At 34.7% G+C, this 22,756-nt stretch overlaps 1 protein-coding gene across 1 annotated transcript in view; it reads left to right on the forward strand.

The window, feature by feature from the left end:
- The window catches only part of TTN (titin), a 325,691-nt gene that overhangs the window by 176,348 nt on the left and 126,587 nt on the right, over positions 1–22,756 (forward strand). The window contains exons 159-176 of the mRNA XM_027865699.1: positions 240–323; positions 615–698; positions 849–935; positions 1,284–1,367; positions 1,479–1,535; positions 1,684–1,767; positions 2,166–2,258; positions 3,221–3,343; positions 4,397–4,474; positions 6,988–7,095; positions 9,182–9,256; positions 11,742–11,819; positions 13,218–13,292; positions 15,168–15,257; positions 15,694–15,765; positions 16,010–16,099; positions 21,544–21,591; positions 22,197–22,598. Coding sequence (XP_027721500.1) covers positions 240–323; positions 615–698; positions 849–935; positions 1,284–1,367; positions 1,479–1,535; positions 1,684–1,767; positions 2,166–2,258; positions 3,221–3,343; positions 4,397–4,474; positions 6,988–7,095; positions 9,182–9,256; positions 11,742–11,819; positions 13,218–13,292; positions 15,168–15,257; positions 15,694–15,765; positions 16,010–16,099; positions 21,544–21,591; positions 22,197–22,598 — 1,812 coding nt within the window. The remainder of the gene's footprint in view (positions 1–239; positions 324–614; positions 699–848; positions 936–1,283; positions 1,368–1,478; positions 1,536–1,683; positions 1,768–2,165; positions 2,259–3,220; positions 3,344–4,396; positions 4,475–6,987; positions 7,096–9,181; positions 9,257–11,741; positions 11,820–13,217; positions 13,293–15,167; positions 15,258–15,693; positions 15,766–16,009; positions 16,100–21,543; positions 21,592–22,196; positions 22,599–22,756) is intronic.

Consider the following 22,756-nt stretch of genomic DNA (forward strand, 5'->3'; position numbering starts at 1 on the left):
ATAGCACCTAATTATAAAATCACTAATATCTTTAAAGTGCCTGAACCTCCAAAAGAAGTTGTCCCTGAAAAGAAAGTGACTGTTCCCAAAAAACCAGAAGTCCCACCTGCTAAAGGTATTTACATACATTTATCTGCTTCAAAAAGATCTACGCTTAAAAACATTTTCATGCTTCACTATTTGATGTTCTATATTTGTCTTCACCATTTCTAAATGTACAAACACTAATATCTTCAAAGTGCCTGAACCTCCCAAAGAAGTCATCCCTGAAAAGAAAGTGCCGGTGACTGTCCCCAAAAAGCCAGAAGTCCCAGCAGTTAAAGGTATCAGTCACCAATCATTCTGGATGAGGAATGTCTTACCTTTTGTTATTTAGGGGAGGGGGGAAATTGTGTGTTTCTAGTGAATGTTGTAACTACTATAAGTATAAAAAATACTAATATTTTTAAAGTGCCTGAACCTCCCAAAGAAGTCGTCCCTGAACAGAAAGTGCCTTTAGCTATCCCCCAAACACCAGAAGTACCACCTGCTAAAGGTGCTCATTGCACATAACTGCTTGACAGTATCCATTGTCTTCAGTCTTCCTAAACCTAAATATACTAATATCTTTAAAGTACCTGAGGTTCCAAAGGAAACTGTCCCAGCCAAGAAGGTGCCTGTTGCTGTTCCTCCAAAGCCAGAGACTCCACCACCTGAAGGTACATGGCAAAAACAGACCAAATTAGGAAGGAAAGTCTGTCTGGCTGCCTGTCTTTTTTTTTGTCTAGAGAATAAATTTCTGCCAAAATAGTTTTGTAATTTCTAGAATTTGTAAATTCTAACAGTAAAATTAGCTAATATCTTTAAAGTGTATGAAGAACCAGAAGAAATTACTCCAGAGGAAGTATATGAAGAGCCAGAGCCAGAGCCAGAACCTCCCCCTCCACCACCCAAAGGTACCTGTGAGCTTTGCTCAAATATTTCAAATTCAGTCAGGATTCTTAACTCCTTTTGTGGGTCCTGGACCCCCTTGGCAGTCTAGTGAAGCCTGTGGGTTCTCTTGTCAGAATGTCTTTAAATGCATAAAATAAAATACATAGGATTACCAAAGAAACTAATTACACTGGAATGGTATAGCGAAATATATTGAAAACCAGTTCATGTTCAACAACCAGGTTAAGAAACCTACCTTCAGAAAATTGTGCTTACCACCAGTTTTTAAAAGGCTATGCATAGTGATGTTATTTTATGTTTCCTACCTGTCTTACTGTTTCTAAAACATGAAAACACTAATATCTTTAAAGTGCCGAAACCACCCGAGAAAGTGGTCCCAGAAAAGAAAGCCGCTCCACCTGTTGTCAAAAAACCCGAGCGACCACCTGCAAAAGGTACTTATCATGGCTAATAATGTTCTTCACATTTTTATGTCCTGTAAATATACCTGTTTTTTTTATTTGTTCTCAAAACTGTGATTTTTAAACTACTAATATCTTTTAAAGTGCCTGAGGTACCAAAGGAAGTGGTCCCAGAAAAGAAAATACCCCCACCTGCCAAAGGTATATATAATTCTGTTGGGAAGGTTTTGAGTTTGAGGGGAAGGACATGGGAGGAGGATTCTGTGGGTCTTAAAAATTACTTTTTTTTTTCTTCTGTAAATATGATTCTTTATAAGTCCTAAAATTCAAAATCCTAATATCTTTCAAGTGCCTGAACCTCCCAAAGAAGTTGTTCCTGAAAAGAAAGTACCAGTAGCTGTCCCCAAAAAGCCAGAAGCCCCGCCTGCTAAAGGTATAGACTACTGAGATAAGTCTGAAGAAAATCATTCTCTTCTGACCCTGAAATTTATGTGTTTTGTATCAGACCTTCTTTTGATACTGTGTTTATAATTTTTAACTGGATTTTTAAAAAATTGAATGATATGACCAAAACACCCTTATTATTCCTTCAGCAATTTTTAATAAGTTTGAATGAAATTTTGTTTACTCTTTACTATCCCCATTCCTTTCTTGTCATAGCCCTTTTTGACCTGATCCAGTGGCAGACTTTTCCCTTTAGTTATGAATTCTTCCTGTCTTTGGATCAGCTTCCTAGGCAGCTGTACAAAATCAGAACCCCACTCATGTACTCATGTTAATGTTACATGTTTCTCAAGTGCCCAAAAGTAAAATTAACTAATATCTTTAAAGTGCCAGAGGTACCAAAGAAACCTGTCCCTGAAGAGAAACCTGTTCCTGTTCCTGTTTCCGTTCCTGAGAAAGTGGAGCCTCCTCCACCAGAAGGTACATGTGGGCCCTCCTATCTATTTACTGCTTCTGAATACTTAGAATTGGAGCTTTATTCCTCTTCTTTTCTCTTGTTTCTGCTTAATGATTTCTTAAAGATTTGTCTCATGTTAGTTCTCTTATTTAGTTCTGAGAATTCCCAGCCCTGTAAGTTTGGTTTTTCTGATCCGAACAGTCAGAGTACGGCTTAGGGACCAAAATGAAACCTGATTTCTCTAATATATACACTGGTTAATAAAAGAGGAGGGGATGACAGGTATGAATGAGAGGACAGAACGTGGGTATGAATGAGAAAATGACCTACAAGGAGGGGTATTTCTTCATGCAAATAAGAAAAAAGTAAAGTGCATACAAACCTGGCTAGCTTTTAATTTTTAATCAAATTAGAAGTAAACCATTATTAGGAAGGCTATTTTGGCATCTGTATGAAGAATTAGAAAGGGAGAATTGGAAAGCAAGATTAGGAGGCTATTAATAGTGGTCCAGTCCAGGTAAGAGTTTATGAGGACCTGAACTTCGGTGACAGCAACTGGGAGCAGAGAGGTGATTACTTGTACAAAAAATATGTCAGAAAATGACAGGATAGGCAATTAATTGGATGTAGGTGAGGGGAGAGAGAGAGACAAAGAGAAAAAGAGAGGAGTCAAAGACAATTCAAGTTTTTGATTGGACCAGTGGTGGTTGTTAACAGAAACAGGGAATCCAGTAAAGACAAAATGCTGGTCTAATTTAAAATGTCAATTCTTTGTATGATGTTATTCAACTTTCAAATGTTAAACTCTTGTATGATGTGATTCTCCCCATATAAAATATGGGATTATATGTATGTGTGTATATGTATTCCTGTATGTTTGACACAGTTACAAACTATGTGGTTGGCATTTTTGTGTGTATTACTATAGTTTGTAAACTTGGAAAATAGCTAAAGATAAAATTAAAATTAACTAATATCTTTAAAGTATATGAAGAACCTGAAGAAGTTGTTCCTGAAGTAGAAGAACCTGAAGAGGAAATCCCAGCTCCTGAGGAGGAAGCACCTGCTCCCATTCCTGAAGAGCCAGCCCCACCACCACCACCTAAAGGTATAAGCCAATACTAATTATATTTGGGGAAAACCTTTGACTCCATTAAAAAGATACTGCTTATCTTCTGCCTCTTTGCATGGTCAAGTCAACAATCATTTTGAGGGCTGGGGATACAAAAGAAAAGCAAAACACAGCCCCTGCTCTGAAGAAACTCACAGTCTGATGGGGAGAGCAACATGTAAACAACTATGTACAAATAAGATATACATAAGATGAATTAGAAATAAACTCAGAGGGAGGGCACTAGTATTAAGGCATATCAGGAAGGGCATGAAAACTGCTGATTCCTGAACATTAGATATTATTGGCTGTAAAAAGCTATTCAGTAGCTATGTGACCCTGGGTAAGTCACTTAACCCCATTGCCTGGTCAAAAAAAAAAAGCTATTCAGATCCCTCTGTTCGGCAATTAAATTAATTCAGCATACATCTGCTAAGCCACCTACAGTGTGCAGATCCAAGTGGTATTTTCTAAGGGAGATATCACAAGCTTAGATAAATTCCTTGCCTTCATGGAATTTAAAGTTTAAAAAATAAGGGGGAAAAACTGGTGAAAGTTGTTTCATACTCAAGAATGTAAAGTATATGATATTAGTCATCCATCTTAACCATGAGGCCACTACCCAGACAATGTGCATGTTTGCAGTCCTTCCTTTTATCAGCAACTGTTTTTCTTGGTTGTCCAAGTCTGATGTTAAGTACAATTTGTGAAGCTTTTAACTATCATTGAATCTAAAACAAACTCTTGTCTTTAAAGTGCCTGAGGTACCCAAGGTCATCCCAGAAAAGACAGTGCCTGTTGTCAAAAAACCAGAACCTCCACCTGCTAAAGGTACATTTAGAAAGGGGTCAATGGTGAGAGTGGGAGATAGGAAGGATGGGGAATACTAAGCCCTTGTCGTAATGATGTCTGTGATTTTGTCATTTTCCTTGATTGTGTTATATGCAGTGTGTGTTATGATCACTATGTTGTCTAAATATGTGTCACTTTTTCCAAAATATTTCCCGTCTTTCAAATTTCAAAAATTAAATGAAACTAATATCTTTAAAGTACCTGAGGCGCCAAAGAAAATTGTCCCAGTGAAGAAAGTTCCTGTTCCTAAGGAGCCAGAAGCACCACCAGCTAAAGGTATCTACATTATTATTGCTAAAATGATGAAAAAAAAACATTCTCTTCTTCTAATCTTTGATAGTCTAGTAGAACCTCATAAACTGTGTTTATTGTTATTCTGTATGATTTATGTTATGTATGATTATGTTATTGTCATTCTGTATGATTTAATTTCTTTACGTCATTATTTCTACTCATGGCCAATAATACTGTTGGTTTGTCCCAGTTAATAGTAACCCAGTCCCAGTAAGTTTGATTTTCTTTCTGTTCCTAACACTTTGTAAATTCTTGGAATTCTCTAAAAACAACAACAACAACATCAACAAACTAATATCTTTAAAGTGCCTGGATTACTCAAGAAAGTTGTCCCAGCAAAGAAGGAACCTGTCACTGTTACCAGAAAACCTGAAGTTCCACCAGCTAAAGGTATATGCCATGAAGAAAAAAAACAAGTCTCTTTTTCTTTGGCAGTTACAAATCATTTGAGTGTTTATGGATGTTGTGAGCTCTGTATAAATTATGAGTCTATGTCTGCCAAGTCAACTATCATAAGAATATAATGGCATAATGCATGGAGTACTTCAACAAATGAATGAGTGAATGAATGAAGGTGAAAGATTACCATTGTTGATGTCATATTTGAGGTAGTTCTGTGGAATGTTGCCCTATGATGTCATGTCAGACCGAGAGCTTTTTTTGTGTGTTACATTACCTGAACTTTCTAGAATTTTGAGTGCTTCTTAAATTCTTAAAAGTAAGAGGAATTAATATCTTTAAAGTGCCTGAAGTACCCAAGATAAGTGTCCCAGAGAAGAAAGTCCCTATTGCTGTTCCTGAAGAACCAGAAGTTCCACCGGTCCAAGGTACCCAGAGCTACTACTTAAGTCATGAATAGATCACCATCAAGTTGTCTTCTTAATTCTCTTTCTTTGACCACAGAACTGAGTCTTGTGTTTATTCATTGTCTCTTGTTGTATTGAGGTCGACAGTACATGAATGCTGGGAACCTAAGGGACTCTTTGGGGGAGGGGGGGCATTGTATTGAATGTGAGATTGTTATTTTGCATCATAACATTAAAAGAATTGTAGCAGATTTGATTTTGGATGCCTTCTAAAGTAAAATCATATTTTTCAAGTGGAAGAGTCTCCTGAAGAGATTATTTATGAAGAAAAAGCATCTATAACCATTGGTAGGAAGGAGACTCCTCCCGCTGAAGGTATTTTTTTTAAATCTTATGTAAAATCTTGTGTTAAGAATATCAAAATATTTAGAGGGAGGTATATCTTATGATAGTAAATCTCAAAATGGTCCAGTCCTCTCTTTATTTAATCACTTTCTCTTTCAAATATTTATGACCTTATTAGAGTTAGAACAATGAATATGATCATTGGTAGCTAATGATAGATAAATAGATAGATAAATGATTCGCAGAGACCAGAAAACTATAATCTGTACCACCACTATGGGAAAACTGAAATTGTTGAAAAGTCAAATGTTAAAAGTATCCTTAGTTGTACATTATATTTTCTATCTCCTCAGAACACACAAAATAAATACATCAGTCTTTAAAAGCAGAGAGAACATGGGGCAGCTAGGTGGCGCAGCGGATGGAGCACCAGCCCTGAATTCAGGAGGACCTGAGTTCAAATCCGGCCTCTGACACATAACACTTATTAGCTATGTGACCCTGGGCAAGTCACTTAACCCCATTGCCTAGCCAAAAAAAAAAAAAATTTAAATAAATAAATAAAAAATAAAAGCAGAGAGAAAATCCTAAAAATATTCTGGAGGTTTCTGTCTCAAGGCAAAAAATATTTTACCCAGACTTTGCAACTCTATGAGCTTATAGGCATGTGTGTTTATTTGTGTGTGATTGTCAACTATGGTTTTTGTGTCTCAGTATCTTATACCAGTGATACTTTGTAGGAAGGAAACAATTTTTTCACCCTCTGTCGGTTTGTAGTTAATTTTCTTAATTTGGGGGGTAAGGAAGGGTAAGACAAAGTGTTGGGAGTATTTGTAAAATCATGAGACAATTGTACTAATGCAGTGGTCTTTAGAAGTGACAATCCTATATCCCTTGTCAATATTCTTTAAAGAACGTGAAATCATAAAGCAGATTGAGCCTGTGGCACCAGCGCCTGAGCCAGAACCTGAAGAAATACCCGTGAAAGGTATTCAGATCATTAGGCTTAAACCTATGCCATCCCCCATAATCTTCTTCATCTTGAAACTCTTTCATAGTGTGGCACCATACTGTATGTCTTATTGAATCTGTTCTTGAGATACTCTTGTTTTGAATGTGAACTAAATTCTTATAATTCAGTGTCATTTGTACAGTATATTTCATGTCAAATGTGGCTCGTCTAAATGTTTTTCATGTCATGAAGTCTGTTGTATCTCTCATTTTCTGTATAGAAATGTGTCACTTGTTTCATGTTATGCATAAGTAAGAAGGCATCTTTTTCACATCTTGACATGCCTTCATATACACCTGCTAACTCTCCAATAATACTCTTTCAAACAATAGAACCTGAACCAGAAAAGAAGGTTCCTGAGAAACCAAAATTCAAACCACCACCCCGGGCTCCTATTCCACCAAAGGAGGAAATTAAAGAACAAATGGCCCAGCTTAAAGGTACCAAGGCAACTGACTGACTTTCAAAGCACTCTTAACCTGCTTCCAAACTTCTAACTGAATTTAGCAGTGCTTCCAAAACCATGTGCTATTTTGGAAGTGTATTCCCTCAAATATTATTACTCATTGCTTATTTAAACCAAATCAGGTGCTTTTCTGCTATTTCTAATTCTCATGCCTTAATTTCCTTCTGAAAAACAAAACAAAACATTTATAGGTACCTCATAAACCCAAGGGACTGTGCTGACTGCTTCATGGGTTGGGAAGATATATTATAATCTAGTAAAGGGATGAGGGAAGTATCAAATAACAATAATACAAGGTAGACTATTACATACGCAATTAAAGTGTTACAGAGACGGGGTCAAGAGAAATAACATTACATTGGGGAAGTGGGGGGAAGGTATGGTTTTGACTTCTTGAGGTTTGCTAATCTTGCTAACCTGAAAGCAAATGAAGAAATAGGCATTGTCTAGTGCCCAACAAGAAATATTTGATGCAAAGAGTATTTAGACAAGCTCTTCATTTGTCGTAGATGATCTTGATTCTGAAGCTTTCCATCCTAATTTCTTAAGTTCTTTCTTTATTGCCTGATTTCTGAGTCTGTTTGCCTACTCATTGTGGCCTTGAGCATGAGGAATGTGTATGTGAATCTTTGAGGTGTTTTGTGCCTTCATAGCAGTACTACTTTGAGAGATTCATACCAAAGGCAGAATTTTGTTCTTAAAGAATGTTACGTCCCTCCAAACTTTCGTAAGGGAAAAACATTTTTATGGTGTCATAAATCTGATAAATATTCATTAGTCACTTCAGAAAAACATGCAAAGGTTCTTGTTATTGAATACAAAATGGTGTCATCCAACTTTCATTTTAATGCCATAGTGATAATCTAGATATCTAAAAGGAGAGATGGTATAGAGATCACGCAGGACCTCTGAGTTCTATTCCCAGCTTTTCCATTGATTAATCCATTAAATTTTAGTTTCTACTTTTTGTTCTTTGATTTCTCTTTCTATGAAGTTCTATAATATGTCTTGATTTTATATATGTATATATTAAAATTTTTGAGAGCTATTACATAAAGAGAAAGGATTACTAACCTTCATATTTTAAACATTTAAGCACCCTAAACTAGGAGTATTCTCTCATGCAGTGTTATGAGATGTTTCAGACTAAATCACTCCAATTATGGATGGACCTTTTCCCCACCCAACTTTAAAGGAATACTTGAAGATGTCTAGGCCTCTCTGACAGTCTTAAGTTTTCTCCTGTCTTTACCTATCTGCAGAGGAGATAGACTTCCAGTGACATTATGTAGAATTTCTGTACCCTTCTTGAAATCCAAATAACTGAACTGAATGAATGAGGATATAATGAGAAATTAATTGTTCTTGGAACTGTAATGAATAGCAGATTGGCCTTAGAGTAAGGGGAGGGAATGCCAAAGTTTCTATCAAAGTTAAATATGTTTTTTTGTTGCCATTTTCCTGATGACATGAAGCCAGAGAACAGCAAAATAATTACTCAAATCTCTTGTCTTCAGCCCAGAATACTAGGAAAAGTTGGGGATAGTAGAGCTTATTTCAATTCTACCTCTGCAATAAGGGGAGACTTAAGTTTAATCAGCCAGATTATACAAGTTAAATTGAGGGCTTTTAGCTCCATTTAATTCTATAAATATTTATTATGTGCCTTCTATATGCAAGGCACTTTGGAAGGGGCATTCATTTGTTCATTAACCATTTGCGTCACTAGGCCCAAAGTCTTAACCTGGAATATGTAACTTATACCTAAAGAGAAAATTTTGCCTTCGCACTTTAACACTTTCTACAAGAGATCAAAATAATCTTCCTGAAACAATCTTGAACTTAACCTTCCATCTCTAATTCTGGCTAAAGCTAAAAATATCTTGATGGTTTGAATGCTTTCTGTATCTTCTTTGCACTTCTTAATGGCTCTTAACATTGAGTGGCTCTTAGCAAAAAAGATAAAAATACATTCTTGGGGCTGGGATATTTTTCTTAAATCTCTTCTGAATAGAAGTTTCAAAATGCAGCTATTAAAAATCCAATCATCTTCTTTAAAGCTGTTGTAAAGAAAAAGCCTCCTGAGAAACCTCCAGAAAAAGTTCCAGAAAAGGTGGAATTTGTTCCTCTAAAAGGTATCTTGTCAATGCAGAAAATATAATCATATCCATTAGAGATATACTGGTATCATGGTTTTGGTCTTCTTATTTTATGTCTCTAGAATTTGTATGGTCATTATGGAAAATATATTCATATATAGACTCCTCCATCATGCTTTCTGCTCTTCTTGTATCTGTAGAACTCTTGTTTTCACAGCATATTGCTTTGTGTACCCATAATGATCATGCCAACATCACCCATTCATTCCTTTTTTGTGGCTTTCCTGTCAAAAAGTCATGGGGATTACTGTCTTGATTTTCCAACAGTTGTATAAGCAATAGACATATACACATCCTCAACTTAATATACCTCCATTGTATGACTAGACATATGGAGTAAGAGGAAAGAACTGTTCTAGGTGAAAATGATGATTTTCAAACTGATAGAAATCATTAAAGTTTTCGCCTCTATACCATCATTTTAACAAAAGTCATAAGAACTAATGCAAAAGCTTTCTTTTTACATAACTGAGGATTATGAATATCTGAGTTGGGGGAGGAGTATCTTTTCAACTGTGTCGTGATTTCTCTTAAGAAATATATTTAATTTGCTTCCTCTGGATTCCACAAATATTTCTTAAATGCAACAAACTGAAATGGATTAGTCTTAAGAAAAGGCCAGTGCTATTATAGATCAATAATTTTAAGAGTTTCTTTGTTTGCTCTGCTTTTCATTTTGAAAATTATATTCATAAATAAAATTAAGACAAGTCTGTTGAAAGAAATGGTAAAAATTATGTCAATAGAACCATGATTTCATTGGTGGGGGACTTTTCCCTCCAGGTCTTAGGTAGTATCATGCTTTGCTATGATTAAAATCTTCATCATCTTCATCATCATTTGGTAGCCAGCTTCCTGGTGATAAAGTTCTTTGACTTTTAACTAGGTTTGTCCTCAGATAAGTCACTGTTGCTTTGTAGGGCTTTCCAGAGTTTGTGCCCTGGTAGTCTCTATACCAAAATGAGGCATCAGAGTGGGACTTGAGTGGAGGATTACATTCTTTCATTTAATAGAGGAAATAAAAATAAAATTACACTTATTTACAGTAAACATAGCTACTGGTATTTCCCGTGAATGAACATAATTAAGTCTTTAGGGTTGAAGGTTTAGATGTTAGTTCGACCACTAATTCACTTGATGACTTCAATCAAGTCACTTAAATACTTTGTAACAATACTTCCTTATCTATAAATTGTGCATAATGATGTTTCACAAAATAAGGCATTAAAACTGTTTTATAAGATGTTTTAAACTATTTGGGCCACTATGATGGTATATAATGAATCAGATTCCTAGAACTCAGTAATATTTCTACAACAAAATAATCATGTAAGAAGAATTTATATTGTATAAAATTCACCTCCCAAAATGTGAATCATAAGAAGGGGCAAAATGCATTTTTTCTAAGTCCACTCTATCTTGAATAAAATCATTTTGCTTACCACCATGAAACTGATTAGGGGTTAAAGAGTTGCAAATCAAACCTTATGAGAAGATATTAAAGGATGATGCATTTTTATCATAGATAAAAAAATTTCATTTTGAAGTCTAAAAAATATACTTACAAGACATTAAGAAAAATATTTTGGTTGTGTATTGTAAGTAATTTCTTTTAAAATAATTATGTATATATTGCTTTATGTATATTTAAATTACATTATACTAAAAATGAAGGGAGGTTCTTTTTATCACATAAGTGTTTTTAATGAATGAGAAATGTCTCATCTGAAGCTTGAAATAGCAAATATCCAATAGAAATTCAGAATTCATGTTACGGTCAGTGATTCTAATTTCATAACTAAGAACCCTTAGAACGCAGAATTTTAGCCATTAGAGGGATATTATAGTTCATTACCTGATATTCAACACTTCACTGGTGACAAATCTCCCTATACCTAGCTCTATACCTGGATGAGTCCTTGGTCAGCAAGTAACTTTTGTCCCCTCTACCATACTCGAAGTTTGCTAAGCTTAGTAGAAACTTGAGAACTTTCATTCAGCTAGCTCAGCCTTGGGGAACAAGTCCAGAGTCACCTCCACCCCAAGTTGCAACATAAAAGTAGCCCTTTTTAATGGAAGTTTAATAAAGTTAACAATGACAAATTTTGCATGGTATTACAGATCCCACCACATTGCATTATGGTGCATACACATACAATTTTATGTTAAATTCAGAAAGTTAGTGTATGCATTTATTCATTTTTGTATATAATTACCAATTTTTAGTGTGCTTGAAATTTCACAATAAGGCTAGGTAATGGACATTTTTAAGAGAAAAGTTTAAATGACAATGTAAAGTATAATAATATTTATTATACTTGTCAATTACATTTGTATGCTATAATTGCTTCTAGATGACATATAGCTAAACAATTTATTTAGGGAACTTTTTTGTTGAGCATATTTGGGTTTTTTTAATGCTCTGAAATAGTTTCACAATTTGCAATCATATTCTTTTAAGCACCTGGTGAAAAGAAAGTTCGAAAATTACTTCCTGAACCTGAACCTAAGCCAAAGGAAGAAGTTATTTTGAAAAGCGGTACAGTATATTCAGCATCATATCAAATTGGGGAACTCTAATATTGGACTTGAAGGCTTACAAAGACTTTCTGTCCTTTCTAAAAATGATTTTCTGATATTTCAAATTAATTAGAATTAAATTGATGTGAAGGAAATTATTATTATAAAATGTAAACTTTTTAAAATTATTAAAGGAGACAGAATCTTTGTGGACTTTCAAAATATTTTGAAATTTATGATATTAGGATATCTTTCTTACTAAAATTAAGGTCTAAATTTATGATAATGTTATGAACTAATAATAATAATAATGAGGAATATATTATTTCTAATGATAGCATCTTATAAGTAAATCCACAGAGCAAAATGTTGCATTCAATTAGAAATGCTTACTCATTAATTTAATATATAAGTGTTAAAGTGTGACAGTGGTTCACTAAACCTAATCTGAATAATACTAGAGTATACTTAACTTTCACTTCTTATTTATAAAATAATTTTGAATTAACAGAACATTGTTAAACACAAGGCCTAAGGGGAATTTTTCATAGTATTGGTCCCTATGCCTCCTTATTGCAGGGGTTCTTAACTTTTTTTTGTCATGGGTCCAGGAGTTTAAACTTTTTGGTGTGAGCATTTACACCTTGGAAATTGGCAAATGCTACAAATCAGGGCTTGACTTATTATTTTTTAGTGATTGTCTCTAGACTTAAAAAAAGATGGAAAAAATAATAATACAGACTAAACTTTAAAGTGTTGTACATATATACATGTAAATATACATTTGACTATATACATATATATGTGTATGTGTTTATGTGTGTATACACATACACACACCCATATATCTCCCCCCCCCAAGAGCTAGTCTTTAAACATTTATCAGCACACCTCTACATAGATCTTTTTGTCAATTTGATGAAGCCTATATACCCTTCCTCAGAATATTTTTAAATACATAAAATGAAATATATAAGATTACAAGGGAAACCAATTATATTGAAATAGTTACCAAAATATTTTTTTAAAAAAAATACTTTCATGGATCCCAAGTTAAGAACTCCTGTTAGGAAGTTTTTCTCAAGGTATCTATTATAATCGTATCCCTTATACAAACACCACTAGTGCCTATTAAGAATCTATTGGAAATTAATGCTTTAAATATTTTTAGAATGTGGCACTATTTAAATTAATATAGTACTGGAGTCTTTTTCCTCCCCATTGTTTAACTAGATAGATGAAGACTAATGGTCATCGGAACCTTTGGGTTGCTTTAAGTTCCCCTCTATAGCCAAACATTCCAGGGTGCTAAGTTGCATGCTGTCTGCTTCTGTGTGCTTTGTACATTATATGAGAACTTCAACCTCATCTTCATGATCATGTCATGGTTTACAAATAAACCTTTTTGTCTTTAAAGTTCTTAGAAAGAGGCCTGAAGAAGAAGAACCTAAAGTAGAGCCTAAAAAAGTAGAAAAGATTAAAAAACCTACAGGTAGGAAGAAAAATTATAGTGATGGTTTGTGAACCTGATTTTTTTTAACAAAATGAGAATATAAAAGGTTTATCTCATAAACATAAATTGAATCAAATGTCAACATTATTGTCATCCCTTGCTCATTATTTCATCTGTAATGTAGTTCATGCTTTACCATTACCTGCTTTCTGCTTCCATTTTTTCTTGTTTTTGCCTTTTTATTTTTAATATTTTAGAATTTGTTATTCTTCCCTATACTACTTCAGTTCTTCAGGTCTGAACTGAAACAATTAGATTATAGTTCTAATGGTAGCTTCAGAATGCCTAAGTCTCAGTGGGTTGGCACCAAGTTTAAACTGGCCAATAGCTAGGTTTGCATTTTATCAGATAAACTGTTCCTGGGTAGATTTAAAGAATTTTAGGACTGAGTTGTCATAGAACTAATAGGGTACTCAGCAGTATCAGGGGAAATTTCATAAATTCAGTGGAAAAAACCTCATTTTCCAAAGGTTGGTCAGGTTCTATCTGAGCCCCACTGTTCTGCTCCAAACCAGCTCTTAGAAATACCTATTGTTGGTGCAACTAGTTGGCGTAGTGGATAGAACACCAGCCCTGAAGTCAGGAGGAGCTGAGTTCAAATCTGGCCTCAGACACACAACACTTACTAGCTGTGTAACCCTGGACAAGTCATTTAACCCCATTGCCTAGCCAAAAAAAAAAAAAAAAGAAATACCTATCGTCTAAAGAGTCCCCAAATAAGAGGTTCAACCCATATTTTGTTTCATTATTTGTTATTAGTTTTTTACCCTGAATGTTGTTTATATTTGTATTTGTTTTTAAGCAAGAGTTGCCAAAGACCCCTCTTCTGAAGGACCCTCAAAAGACTGATTCAGGGCTAATCAAAGATTTGAACCTATTGCAAAGTGGTTTAGTTTAGAATTTGTTTAACCACTCTGTAGTCTCTTCATGTCAGACATGAACTCTCATGTTGACAGAGAACAGACATCTCTCTGGATGGACAACTTTTGTATAAGAAATGACATGAAGTATAACTGGATTTCCTGCTATCATCTATTATTAGTAGTATTAGTATAGTTTTACCACTATTATCTAGATTGCGGGATTGGGCCTCATTTGTTGGTATATTTTCCTACTGTCATGGTTTGTAAATATGCAACCTACAGGGCACTTGAAAGCTCCCTTTAAAGAAGTATGTTCCATTCAACAGTCAAGAAGTATTTATTGCAGACTTTACATATATACCTTCCCAACAGTCCTCTTTTTGCCAGTCCCAGGATTTAAAGTACCTGGAGATGACAGCCTCACAGTGTAATCCATTGTCTCACTAATCCATGACGTTTGGCATAGGGGCTGAACACTTAAGTCAAATGCTTTCAGAATAAAAATGATCAAATCTGGACACCCTGAAGAAAAGCCAATTTCAAAACAATACAAAATCCATCAATCTCTTGAATTAATCCTATTGTTATGGGTAAAACTAAGGAGAAGTTAAAAATCTATCTTTTGCCAGTTGCCCTTTTTTTCTAGATAGAAATGCCAGAAAGTATTCCCAGCCACAATAAATGGATTGGAGAACTTGTAGGGAGTTATGGTGGACATTATTACCAGTCTTGACTTTCAATGCTTAGTGTGCAAACTAGTGACAAAAATCCTTCCAAGCAATAATAGAAAGAAATGTGAGAACAAAATAATAGAAACAAAGAACAATAGCCCCAGTTTAATTTTTAAAAAATACACTAATTGGTTTTCTACTATAGAAACAATAGAATTTTATTTTCAAATTTTCTTTTAATAATTTAATGAAATATTTGTTGCTAAATGCTAGCCAATAGAATGAAAATCATGTTAAAAGATGCATTTATTATTTTAAAGTACCAGAACCACCAAAGAAGGCTATTGATGAAGTTGAGGCACCTCCACCTGTCACCAAAAAAGAAAGGAGAATTCCAGAACCAACAAAAGGTACAGATATTGGCATTTTCTTATCACTAGAATGTGATAACATGTTTCATGAAAAGATATAGTCTTTGAAATGCCATTTACACCAGGTATAAGTAATTAATGTGTAAACTAAGCCTGAGTTTTGAGGTATTGTTTGTTTTTTTTAACCATATTTGTTCTCCTTTTTGATTAGCTAATGATTAGCTCTCTGCCACAAGTTAATAATTTTAAACTAACATACAGAGATGTACATTTAAGTGAAATAATGCGGATAAGTTAAATTATACCAAAAAAGATCAGTTTGTCACTTGTGGCATTTTCTTTTCCTCTTTACCTTGTTTAAATGAAAGGTAAAAGAATTTGTTGTCAGTAATGGTCATGTGCTTAACTAAGATATTTCCACCTCTGCTTTTGGGGAGCATCATGGTAACCTTTTTATCCTGTGGTCTCTTTTAAGTGGCTGAAATCAAACCAGCAATACCTCTCCCTGCACCACCTGAACCAAAACCTGCACCAAAACCTGCACCAGGTACGAGATTCCAGGATATTTAAACTCTATATTCCTACATGTCTTTCTATAACAATATTAAGAAATTCATAGTTGAATAGGACAGGAATCAAAATCATATACCACAGATGGTTTTATTGCTTTGATAAGTGAAATTGAAGTTTTGATTTTCTCTGTTGAGCATCTAGGAAGGCTGCTAGAATATCGGATTGGGGTTCATGAGGTGAATACTGATAAAATTAATGGAATGGACATCTCTTTACAGAAGTAAAAGTTGCTAAGCCTATTGAACCACCGCCAGCACCAGTACCAGCTCCTACCCCTGTGACCGTTCCAGTTGTTGGAAAGAAAGCAGGTATTTATATTGCTTCGATAAAGTGGGTTTTGTTGTTTGTGGTTTTTTTTAACCACTGAGACACAGACAGACCTTATTATATTGGAATTTCTTCTACTTTGTCTATAGAAATGCATGTACCATTTACATTTTTGTGTCGATTAAGCACATTTCCACAAAAGTTTTCTGTCTCTGATAATCTTTACATTTAAGTATTAAATAATTGGCTTTTCCAAATTGTCTTTGTTGTGTCTTGGCTAGTATGTACATTATTGTGTTGTGTTGGTTTCTCTGTGCATTCTTTCAAGTGATTGATAAATGTGTTCACTCCTGGTGAAGGTGCCAGAGAAAGGAGTCTTCTTCCTCTTTACAGAAAGAGGACAACAGAGTCAGGCACAAATGCATATTGTACTTTCCCAGTAAGGCCCATTGCTCAGGAAAAACTCCAAAGGTTCGGTCTTCAAACCCTTAGACATGAAACAATTAATAATTAATAATGACACAATTAATGATTTTTCCATACATAATCACTCAGAATGGTGTGGCAATCTTCAAGTAATAAAATGTTAGAGCTGGAAAGAACCTCAAAAATCATCTCTTCCAAGCCTCTCATTTTAGAGATGGGTAAACTGAGGCCATAAAAGGAAAGTAGCTTACCCTACATCAGAGAGCAGAGCCCGTACTCAAACACAGGTCTCAGGACTGTTCTTTTCTCTCTATGCCATACTGCCTCTAAAATTAAGATTTGAGAATCCCATATTTATATATGGTCTCTTAATCTGTCAACAAGTGATAGTTACTTTCAGAATCAAGACCTTGGTCTAGTTTCTGAAAAGAAAAATTTCCTGAGCTTATCCCTACATCTTTGGAAAAGTCCAGCAGGCTTGAATGTACTTGTGATTGTGGCCAGTGTGATGTTAAAAGGTGAAAGTGTTCTATGTTCTTTCCGTTGCAGGCTCTATTTGAAATTTTTATCTTAAGATATTTGTTCCTTATACTTATGCTTATAGAATATTTTTCTACTTTTGACCTTCTATAATTTAAATGTGACACCTTTATAGGTGCAGAAAAACATGATGCACCATCCATTTTAAAGCAGAAAGGTATAATACAAGTCACCAAAGAGCCCAAATTTGAAATACCTGGAAGGAAAGAGGTGTCCCCTACAGGTGAGAAAAACCTATGTATAAAGGACAGAATGAAACCCAAAGCATCTGAAAGGCTTACAGCAGAAGAAACACCTGAACAAAGCATGTTACTTGAAACACATGAAAGGATATCAGAAGATGAGAAGGGAAAACTTTTTCTTGGAGAATTTTTTTCTGTTCATAAAGAATATGAACAGGAAAGAGCTCCTATTCCTTCAAAAATAACACTAACTGTGCTAAATGCCCTAGAACATGTGGCTAAAAGAAGAGTGCAGGCAATAAAAGGAGAATACAGGTCTGTCTGTGCACCTATTGCATTTGATGAAAGAATTTCAAAAGAAAGGAATGGGGGAATGAAAATATGCATTTGTAAGGAAGATGAAGAAACGCAGTTGTCCAAGGATTCTGGTCATCCACTAAAAGAAACAGAAGAGATTCTCCCAAGTGAACAAGTATTGGAGTCTTCTGAAAAGATCAGCATAACCTCCAAATGCAAATCTGATCTCAGTCATAAAACTGCTGTGCCACAGGAAAAGAGAGAGATTGCAAAACTCCAAGAAAGAGAAGGAATTTCTGAAAAATCACTTGAAATCCTTCAGAAAACAAGAGAAAACATTGGTTTGTTAGAAAAACCAAAGGATGGTTCTGTCCAGATGAAATATGACAGCATTCATAAGGATGATTTAATTAATTATCCAAAAAAGATAAAGGAAATTGACCAGATAGTTGAAGGTAAAGTCCATATAACAACATCTGATTTGGACAAAGCTAGAGACTTATTCAAAGAGAGTCAAAGTCTTATTGCAGAGGTTAAGGAAACAGAAATCACTTTGCAAGAGAAAAAAGCATTTGAACTCAAAGGAAAAGAAGAGGAAGAGAGAAGAGAAGTAGATACAGGACAAATAGAAGCCAAGTCAATAATGGAAGCACAAGTAAAGAAAGAAGGTGAAAATATAGCAACTATAGAAGTAGAAATAGAAGAGTGTGCAGTAACAGCAAAATCAGATGTAAGAGTAGAATATAAATGGAAACCAGAGCCAAAACAAAGCATAATTTCAAAGAAAGAACAAGACGATGAGCCTTTCATATCAGATGATGTAAGTGATGTTATAAGCTCCAAATCTCCAAAGGCACTTCCTCTCTCTTGGTTCATGGTTACGAGGCAGAAAATACAGGAAAACATTCAGGCATTTCAAGAAATGCCTGAAAATGAAAAAGATGAAAGTAAGACTCTTAAAGTGAAGACATTTGAAAATAAATGGACTCCTTTCATTGTAGAAGAACCTGCAGTTTTTAAAAAGGACCCTGATCTCACAAAAGATTTTAATCCTGAAGAGGGTATATCAGAGGAGGAAGAAGAGGATATAAATTGGGATTTGGAATTGGCTGAACTTTCTGAAGATTCTGGTGATCTTTCAGAAAATATGTGGGAGTGGGAAGACTATGAACTGCACAAAGCAAAGTCTGATGAAAGGCGAGGTGAGAAAGGTTAACCCAAACTCATGCAAAGAGATCATCCTACATGCTTGGGTTATGGAGAGGATCATCCTTTGATCCATTTGTGTTCATTTGTCAGTTTTGTCCATGTTTTTCAGCAGTGTCCATCTGTCTATCAGATTGTCTTATTCACATTCAAATATTCTCTATCCTATTTTTGTCCACTTGAGCACTGAGCCATCAAAGCAGCCAGGCATTATGCTTTTAGTTAAGTTTGGCATTTTATTTTGCTGTGTGTTAAGTTTTATCCTCTGGCATCTGGCAACTCATTTCTGTTTCATTGCTTGAAAAATTGATGTCCCACATTTCATGTAGCTTGAACATATATATTTGCACTGAAGATGCATGATGAACAGTCCAACAAAAAGCCATAGACAGAAGCATGAAAAGTAGAAAGTGGAATGGTTTTTAATGGAATATAGCAAATTTTGCTAGTTCAGTGAAAGCATTTTATTGCTTTCCTCACTGTCATGCATTTTATTTATACAACTTATTTGATTTTCTCCATTTAAAGTATATCATTTTAAGTAGATTTTAAGACTTTAAAAATAGCCAGAAAATAATTATTTGTGTGAGCTCTCCTTTTTAATGATTGATTATCAATGGGATAAAATACACTAGAAGTTTAATCTCTTTCTAAAAACCTTTTTAAAATATACTGAATCTTGACTGAAGTGGTCATTTTACATATTCTAAGATGGTTTCTATTCTTTTGTTTCTAGATTTGCCATTGTCCCTTCTCCAAATAAGTTTTACTGCACCTATTAATAGTATAGTTATAATTGAAAGTTTAATCCCAATTCCAGATTTGCTTTTCTATTCTAAAACTTAGAACATCAGAGCAGTTTTTATGAGAGTAGTTGCTTACTTCTAATGAGTGACTGTTAATTCTACTTCATACTGATTTGTAGAAGCATAGTAGAGAGAGAAAGAATTATTTTTTGGAGAAATGCTTCAATAATTTAGTCTCCTGATACTTGATAAGAGCCTTGATCTCATTTATGTGGGTGTCCTCTCCTCCAATGGAGAGATGAATTCTTCTGCATCAGTTCTCATCTTATGTTATTCTTATCCTTGCCTTTTGGATAAATAAATCTTCTATAGAGGGTGCATCAAGTGTTCTAGATAAACTAGATTGGACTAGATGATCTAAGATCATTGGACTAGAATGTCTTATTGAAGGAATAATTTTATATTTCAAGAACCCCATGTCTCACTTCTGTTGTCTCTCATTCTCACTACTTGACAACATAACCTTTTTCTAGCTATATATGCCCTTTATAATGTCTTTTATGCCATTTCCCATGAGCAAGTCATGGAAGTTAATGCACTATAAGCCACTGATGTCTACCGTATATCTTTCCATTATCTTTTGGGTTACTTGTCATTTTGTTTATTACCAAATGATGTTTCATGATTTTCCATCATATTACCATTGCTCTAAGAATATTAATATTAAAGAGTTTGACTTTTGTAGCATTGAATAGTTACAGGTAACTGAAAGCACCAAACATTCTGAAGTGCTTGTCTAAGATAAAGATAGTGATGGTTAACTTGGCAGGTTGCCTATCCAGCTGAATGTCACAGCCTGGGAATGACATACTTTTGATTTCAGAACTATAGAAAAAAGAAAGGATTCATGATGTATGACAGAATATGATGTTATTAAACATAGTAGAGAACATGAAATCTGTAAGAAACTGAATGAGTCATGTACTTGATGTTCCAGGGGTCTGCCACTAGGGGGGGAGGTGGGAAATCATCTATTTTAGGCAATTTCTCTCTACCCCCTTACCCAAACTTCTTAGAAATTTCCAACAATTTAGTTCCTTTCTCAAGTAAATCAAACTATTTGTGAAATATAACTGTATAACTAGGTCTTCGTAAGTATACTCACAAGATAATATCCAGAACAATTTCCATGCTCAAAATGGGAACCTTTAATTTTCTCATTACAATCTCTAACTTTTGCTCAAAAATACATTTGTGATTTATTCCAACATGATTCTGTAGCTCATGGTATTTAGAGCTGGAAGAGACCTTTGAGATCATGTCATCCAATCCCCTCATTTTTTTAGATGAGGAAAGAAGGGTGTAGACTTATTCAGGGTCACACTGGCAAGAAGTGCAAAGTCAGAGCTCGAACCCCACAGTTAGTGACTCCAAGTCCAGTGCTCTTTCTGCTAAATCATTTTAAGGCACAGTTTTGCCCTGACACCCACCTGCATTTCTTAGGAACAATTTTTTTTTCTTATAACCAATTCAACAGATCACAACATAACTTTTCCCACCAAAGGCAAAGATAAAATGTCTAGAATAGCAGAAGAACTATGAGTTCATTGGTGTAAGGTACACTCAATGAGTTACTTTCTTCACCAGTGCAAGTCGGCATCCACAGCAATGAGATGTTAAGTGACTTGCCCAGGGTCACGCAACTGATATATGTCGGAGGCAGGACCTGAACCCAGGTCTTTCTGGCTCTGAGGCCAGTTCTTTATCCATCACACCACACTGCCTCTCATATTCCAAAGGAGTAGGGAGAAAAATATACTGAGTAAAATAATTATTTTCTTGTTCAATGTTTTAAATTTTTTCTTCTAATTAATGTATAAATGTTGATATTTTGGCTAGACAGATTGATTCCAGAATATACTTTTTGACAGCATCAAAAATATTCTACCCATAAGTTGTATAAATATTTGGATAAGTTCTTTTGTGTGTAAATATATATTATGAAGAACATGCTGCTTGTCATTATTTTTACCAATTTAAAAGAAGTTTAAGATTTTTCTAACTCTTTTTTTTTATTTTTTGCTTCAGAAGCCAAAGCACCTAAAGAGGAAGCTGCCAAACCTAAAATTATCAAAGGTAAAACAAACCAAACAAACAAAAAACCAAAAACTGTTATTTATATTTTATAATTCAGTGTGATAAAAATTCCCAAACTTCATACATAAAGACAAGGGTCAACAATTCATATTCATCATTGCTAACATATTCTGCTGAGACCATTTAGGAATCTGAATATATCAAATTGCAGAATTCTGCATAGTATATGGGACAAAAAATGTCTTTTAGACAAGATGAATGTGCTAGAAAAACCAGCATTAGACACAATCTTGTAAATCTTCAATATAATAAATATGTAAAAGCAACTTATGCACATTTTTATTCATGATATTTAAATTTGACAGATAACATAATTAGACACTTGTATTAGCCTTTGTTTCTTCTTTTAATGTCAAATGATCCTTCCAGCTGGAAGGTAAGCAAGATAAATTAAAGGTGAATTTTCAGTTAGATAGCTCTGAATTTTATTTTCTCATCTTTTCACTGCGTTGTTGCCATTTTTCTCAAACTGGCAGCTGGGTGTCTAATCCCTACCCTACTTACGTATCACTTAACTACCCCAGCCTCTATATACATTTAAACCTTGAAACTAAAGTTATTTTCTTTGTATTCCTCTCCATCAGGCGTAGCCAAAAAGACACCTTCTCCAATCGAGATGGAAAAGAAAAAGCTAAGACCAGGAAGTGGGGGTGAGAAACCTCCTGATGAGGCCCCTTTCACCTACCAACTCAAGGCTGTGCCCTTGAAGTTCGTGAAAGAAATCAAAGACATTGTCCTGACAGAAGCAGAGTCTATAGGTTCTTCCGCCATCTTTGAATGTCTTGTTTCCCCCTCCACTGCCATCACAAGCTGGATGAAGGATGGGAACAATATTCGTGAAAGTCCCAAGCACAGATTCATCGCAGATGGGAAAGACAGAAAGCTGCATATCATTGATGTCCAGCTTTCAGATGCTGGTGAATACACGTGTGTTCTGCGTCTGGGAAATAAAGAAAAGACCTCCACAGCAAAACTAGTCGTTGAAGGTAATTAGAAGCATTTCTAACAGTCTTTAAATTCAGCTTTTCCTTAAAGTTCTGGGGCAACTTAAGGTATAGTTATAAACAACATGAAGTTACTGTTTTCCAAGGATGTCACATTTTATGTAAATTATATTATGCATGTAATTAAATGCATAATGTGT

The sequence above is a fragment of the Vombatus ursinus genome, unplaced genomic scaffold (assembly GCF_900497805.2).
Source record: "Vombatus ursinus unplaced genomic scaffold, bare-nosed wombat genome assembly UNPS02014779.1, whole genome shotgun sequence".
Lineage (NCBI taxonomy): Eukaryota > Metazoa > Chordata > Mammalia > Diprotodontia > Vombatidae > Vombatus > Vombatus ursinus.